The sequence below is a fragment of the Podarcis raffonei genome, chromosome 18 (assembly GCF_027172205.1).
Source record: "Podarcis raffonei isolate rPodRaf1 chromosome 18, rPodRaf1.pri, whole genome shotgun sequence".
Lineage (NCBI taxonomy): Eukaryota > Metazoa > Chordata > Lepidosauria > Squamata > Lacertidae > Podarcis > Podarcis raffonei.
Window position 1 is genome coordinate 8,564,355 of NC_070619.1, and position 6,420 is coordinate 8,570,774.

Below are 6,420 nucleotides of genomic sequence, written 5' to 3' on the forward strand. Positions count from 1 at the left end.
TCTACACAGGTGCGATTTTCAGCGTCTGGCCAGGCACAGACACGATTTCTAGCGTCACTCTGCGCTGGTCCGGCCCGTGGAGGATCCAACCCCTTGCCGACCCCTGGGTTATATCATTAGAAATACATGGACAGGTCATTATGAACCCCACTAAAGGTAAAGGGACCCCTGACCATTAGGTCCAGTCGTGGCCGACTCTGGGGTTGCAGCGCTCACCTCGCAGGAGCAGGGACCGAGCAACAGGAGCTCACCCCGTCGCAGGGATTCGAACCGCCGAACTTCTGATCGGCAAGCCCTAGGCTCTGTAGTTTAACCCACAGCGCCACCCGCGTCCCACTGATTATGAACCCCACCCAGCCCAAAAAAGAACCTGGCCGTTTTACCTGTGGTACTGGTTTTGCAAGAACTGGAATTCCTCTTTGATCCGGTCCAAAATCTCCGGGTAAGTCAGCTTCAGGGACTGGGGGGCCGTCGAGACGACGCTGGTCGCGGCGGCAGTGACCACGGGGGCTGCCTGCAGGTGACCCTGGAACAGACAGGTAGCAGAAAGGCCAATCACCATTGACTTCGGAGCGTAAGGAAACAGGAGCTCGCCAGGTCTTAGGAGTGCTCACAGTGCAGCGTAGCCGGAGGGCCCCTCAGAGGACATCCAGACCAACCCCACTACCACAAGCGGTCGCCCAACCTGAGAGAGAGATTGTTGCAACCTGATTCCCAGGTTGTCAAAAAAGGTGATTTATGTATGCTGCTATTGCACCCCCGTGTTTCGTGAGCCCCCGAAAATGTAAAGCGAGCGCAAGGAGAATGGCAACTTCAGTTGACGGAATATGCACAACTCACAGACTTAACATATAGAATAAGAGAACAAGAAGAATATACGTTTAGAGAAGACAGGATAACGTTTATTTAATATATGGAAAATAATTGTGTACAGCTGAAAACGCTGGCAGCCTTAAGATAAATTCAACAGTGTAAATAAGTTTTGATGGATGCAATGATGGAATACTTGAATGGTATAAAAAGGTAAAGGGACCCCTGACCATTTGGTCCAGTCGTGGCCGACTCTGGGGTTGCGGCGCTCATCTCGCTTTACTGGCTGAGGGAGCCGGCGTACAGCTTCCTGGTCATGTGGCCAGCATGACTAAGCCGCTTCTGGTGAACCAGAGCAGCGCACGGAGACGCCGTTTACCTTCCCGCCGGAGCGGTACCTATTTATCTACTTGCACTTTGACGTGCTTTTGAGCTGCTAGGTTGGCAGGAGCAGGGACCGAGCAACGGGAGCTCACCCCGTCACGGGGCTTCGAACCGCCGACCTTCTGATCGGCAAGTCCTAGGCTCTGTGGTTTAACCCACAGCGCCACCCGCGTCCCTTACTTGAATGGTATAGTTTTTGCAAAATATGCAGGGGTTTATGGTATGCAAAACGAACCATGGAAAAAGAAGAAGGGAAGTCATTGAAATCTTAAGGATGTGAATTGAGTATTTTAAATTGTAAAGGCTCGCCTTCTGGGGCCAAAATCATGTTGCAAAAATAAAGGTGCGTGTTATAGATTCGATGGCACATTTACATTCGCCGGCAAATAATTTTTTTGTTTTCAAAGTTCTGAAAGTCGGGGTGAGCCTTAGACTTGATGGAAAATTAGAGAAGCTTTTAATGTTTGATGTGTTACTGTATTTTAATATTTTGTTGGAAGCCGCTCAGAGTGGCTGGGGAAGCCCAGTCAGATGGGCGGGGTATAAATAAATTATTATTATTATTATTATTATTATTATTATTATTATTATTAAAGGTAAAGGGACCCCTGACCATTAGGTCCAATCGTGGCCGACTCTGGGGTTGCGGCGCTCATCTCGCTTTACAAGCCGAGGAAGCCGGCGTACAGCTTCCGGGTCATCTGGCCAGCAGGACTAAGCCGCTTCTGGCGAACCAGAGCAGCGCACGCAAATGCCGTTTACCTTCCCGCCGGAGCGGTACCTATTGATCTAGTTGCACTTAGACATGCTTTCGAACTGCTAGGTTGGCAGGAGCAGGGACCGAGCAACGGGAGCTCACCCCGTCGCGGGGATTCGAACCGCTGACCTTCTGATCGGCAAGTCCTAGGCGCTGCAGCCAATCGGAAGCCGCGCCGGACATTCGGCTTCTGAAAATGGTTCAAAAACCGGAACACTCATTTCCAGGTTTTGTTCGGCAACCGATTTGTTCGGGAGCCAAGGCATTTGAGTTACAAGGTACAACTGTACGGTAGTCCCAGCTAACATTTTGTTGCCTGATAACCTAGAGCTAAAAATCACAGTGACCTGGGACCTAGCTCTACCTGATGAGCTACGGCCTGGTTGCTTCAGCCTGCTAGGCAGGGAATGAGAGAATGGGAGGAGGCAGAAACTTTGGGATGTGGCCCCCGCCTGATTTAACTCCCCTGGGAAGACGGCCCCTCTTTACTTACAGGGAGACGGCTGATCGCTTGATTGATATAAACCATTCTGTGGTTTTATTGCAAAACAATTAAGGAAACATGCAGTTTGCAGCTTCAAGTAGTTTTGTTTATAGATCAAAGTATTTCTAAACCAACAACTCCTTTATATATTTATATATATGTAACGATATGGATATTGATATCAATATAAACAGCAGCGTGCAAGAAAATAAAATAACAAAATCATAAAGCACAGAACCAGTGACCGACACTTATTTTTATCTTTTTTTGGGGGGGGGGCAGAAATATATAGCTAGATCTCTTTTCGCTCTGTTGTTTTATTACAAAAATAAATAAATGAATATCCCTGGTTTGATCAAAAGCAGGGGAGAGTACTGTCCAAAAAAAGGCCTTTACAAAACCTCTCCTCACCACACACACACACAAAAAACAGTTACTATATTTTTTGCTTTATAAGACTCACTTTTTCCCTCCTAAAAAGCAAGGGGAAATGTGTGTGCGTCTTATGGAGTGAATGCAGGCTGCGCAGCTGTCCCAGAAGCCAGAACAGCAAGAGAGATTGCTGCTTTCACTGCACAGCGATCCCTCTTGCTGTTCTGGCTTCTGGGATTCAGAATTTTTTTTTTTCTTGTTTTCCTCCTCCAAAAACTAGGTGCGTCTTGTGGTCTGGTGCATCTTATAGAGCGAAAAATACGGTGGCTGTGCCAGTTTGCAGCATGTGAAATTTGTTGGTCATTAGCATTTTGAAAGGCGAAAATCAGTTCAAAACAGACTATGTTTAAGACAGGTTGGCGGCCTCCTCCCTTTCCAAAGAATTAAGAAACAGACATTTCCACGGGAGACATTTAAATCAGGGATAAACTCACCGGTGGCCGGTTTTGAGGGAACATCCTTCGAACAAAACCATAGGAATGTTGTTTCTGCAATTTCGCTCTCGATCCGGTTTTTCTGCTACGAACCAACCCCTGGTCACCTGTCGAGAAGCAAATTGTGAACCGGGAACCGATGGGCTGCACCTGGTCAAGCCTTACTCAAGAGTAAAAAAGGTAACGGTACACCTGACCATTAGGTCCAGTTGTGGCCGACTCTGGGGTTGGGCGCTCATCTCGCTTTATTGGCGGAGGGAGCCGGCGTACAGCTTCCGGGTCATGTGGCCAGCATGACTAAGCCGCTTCTGGCGAACCAGAGCAGCGCACGGAAACGCCGTTTACCTTCCCGCCGGAGTGGTACCTATTTATCTTCTTGCACTTTGATGTGCTTTCGAACTGCTAGGTTGGCAGGAGCAGGGACTGAATAACGGGAGCTCACCACGTCGCGGGGATTCGAACCTCCGACCTTCTGATCGGCAAGCCCTAGGCTCTGTGGTTTAACCCACAGCGCCACCCGTGTCCCTTACTCAAGAGTAGACCCGCTGAAATCCAGGCTTGGCTTAGGCCGCCACCTGCAATGCATGTTTGAAGCCAGATCGTCCCACTTAAAACAACCCTCAAAAAATTCTGGGAACTGTAGTTTGCTCAGGGTGCCAAGACTTACTAGAAGACACCCCCCATTCTTCCTCATAGCACTACAGTTCCCAAAGCGGTTTAATAGTCTGCCCCCTCTTCCCAGGTAACGGGGGACTTACCTGGTCACCTATGGCGAACAAGAACGGACCGCAAGTGATCACACAGTACAGGTGTTTTTTGTTGTTGTAAATTTGCAGGTGCAAAGGGAGAAATTATAATTAAAAAGTAGAAATTACAACTGCTATTAGCTGGTAGTGATTAAATCAGGCTAGGAACTTTGGGAGATGTGTAGACTCAGCATGGGTCAGCAAACTAAGGCCCGGGGGCCGGATCCAGCCCAATCGCCTTCTCAATATGGCCCGCGGACAGTCCGAGTATCAGCAGGTTTTTACACGAGTAGAATGTGTGCTTTTGTTTAAAATGCACCTCTGGGTTGTTTGTGGGGCATGGGAATTCGTTCATTATTATTTCTTTCCAAAATATAGTCCGGCCCCCCACAAGGTCTGAGGGACAGTGGACCGGCCCCCTGCTGAAAAAGTTTGCTGACCCCTGCTGTAGAGCATGTTTCATCCAGAAGTCCTGGTTTGTCACAGGGGCGTTTATGCTCAGGTTGCGCATGGACAGAATCGCAGCCTTAATTACCACTTTATATAAGAGTGTGTCAAATGCACTGCCTTGCTCTTATCCTACATGCGCCACCCTTGCGGGGTAAGGTAAAGGTAAAGGGACCCCTGACCATTAGGTCCAGTCGTGGCCGACTCTGGGGTTGCAGCGCTCATCTCGCTTTATTGTCCGAGGGAGCCGGCATACAGCTTCCGGGTCATGTGGCCAGCAGGACTAAGCCTCTTCTGGCGAACCAGAGCAGCACACAGAAACGCCGTTTACCCTCCTGCTGGAGTGGTACCTATTTATCTACTTGCACTTTGACGTGCTTTCGAACTGCTAGGTTGGCAGGAGCAGGGACCGAGCAACGGGTGCTCACCCCGTCATTGCGGGGATTCGAACCGCTGACCTTCCAATTGGCAAGTCCTAGGCTCTGTGGTTTAACCCACAGCGCCACCTGCGTCCCAGATATATACACCCCCAATAGCCACCCAGATTTGAACGTTTGCTGTATTTTTTATTCCCAATAAGTCTTTTCCCAAGGGAGGATGGAGGCAGGAATATGCAGAGCTCTGTCCCTTACGGGGAATCGAACCCGCAACCTTTGCCTTATCAGCACCGAGCTCTAACCGACTGAGCTATCTTTCCTTGCGCTTCATGTGCTAAATGACTCTTGGGGGGGGGCCCTTTCCCACTCAAAAATAGTATCAGATCTCCAAGCAGGGAAAATGCCCTTTTTGACACTTGCTTCCCTCTAACAGCATGGGAGATGGGAATGCACTCTGCACATGCTCAAGGGCAAGTGATGGGAATGCACTTTGCGCATGCTCAAGGGCAGCCTCTTATTTCCTTCGGCCGGGGAGGGGGCAGCAAGGAAGGAGGTGAAGCAAAAGTTTAAAATCCTGCGTAGCGGTTGGCAGTGGCTGGTTTTTTTTGGGGGGGTGGCTCCTAAGAAAAAATGAGCGGGCTCCCCCCTGCAACTAGGTGGTCCTCACCCCCAGGGAAATACAGGTGACTTGGCAGGTGTGGGGGCAGAGAAGGGGGGGGGAATCAAATAGACGCAAATGGGTTTTTTGGGGGGGGGGTGCCAGAAACCAGCATAAGGCCCTAGGAAATGACAATTAGACCACAACTAGGAAGAAAACTTCTCCCCCCCTCAACAAACCCCCCCAAATGCTCTGCTTAAAGTAACCCCCACCCCCCGCAAATTCTTCTCCCCCCCCCATACCAGATGCCCGTTTTGAGTCTCTCTCTTTGGAACTCCCCAAGAAACTCTCATTACCCCCCCCCAAAAAAAGATGAATAGATCCCATTTCCTCCTCTGGCGGCTTGCAGTCCTCCCTCTCACCGCGCCCCCCACCCCCGTCAAAAAATCCCCCCCCCGTCCTCATTTATAATCTCCCAGGCCGAACAAAAGGGTCTCCTTTTTCTAGCAGGTAGGAAGAGAGAGGGGGGGGGATCAGACATCGGGAAAAGGCCCCTCCTGCCTTCTTCCTCTCGACTAACGCCCCCCCCATCAAACCTCAGCGCCCCCCCCCTCGATAAAGGCACTCACCAAACCACTGCAAGCCAGGATCGGGGCCCCCAGGAGCCTAGGGCGGTGGGTGGGTGGGACACAGGCCCGTTGCCTTGAATGGGTGTGAGAAACCCCCCCCCTTCTCCCTCCTCTCTCTCTTCCTCTCTCTCTTCCTCCCCCCCCCCGCCACCCCCCACACAGCAGCCTTGCGGGGGAGGGCGATCAATGAACGAGCGCCAAGCTCCACGTGGGGTCGGGCTGCTTCTCTTTCGCTACAGTCCGGCGCGCCACAGCCAATCGGGAGGCAAGGATGGGGGGGGGAAGAGCTCGGTCCCCACGTGGGGCGGGGAGAGGAGGGCTT

At 50.8% G+C, this 6,420-nt stretch overlaps 1 protein-coding gene across 2 annotated transcripts in view; it reads right to left on the bottom strand.

Annotated features, from left to right (window-relative positions):
• LOC128405527 (transducin-like enhancer protein 1) overlaps window positions 1-6,204 on the bottom strand; it is a 44,696-nt gene extending 38,492 nt beyond the window's left edge. For both annotated transcript variants that reach the window (XM_053372267.1, XM_053372265.1), the window contains exons 1-3: window positions 6,099-6,204; window positions 3,302-3,408; window positions 384-526 (exon numbers count right to left, since the gene is read on the bottom strand). In XM_053372267.1, the coding sequence (XP_053228242.1) occupies window positions 384-526; window positions 3,302-3,325 (167 nt within the window). In that variant the 5' untranslated portion in view covers window positions 3,326-3,408; window positions 6,099-6,204. The remainder of the gene's footprint in view (window positions 1-383; window positions 527-3,301; window positions 3,409-6,098) is intronic.
• Between the last annotated feature and the right edge of the window lie 216 nt (window positions 6,205-6,420).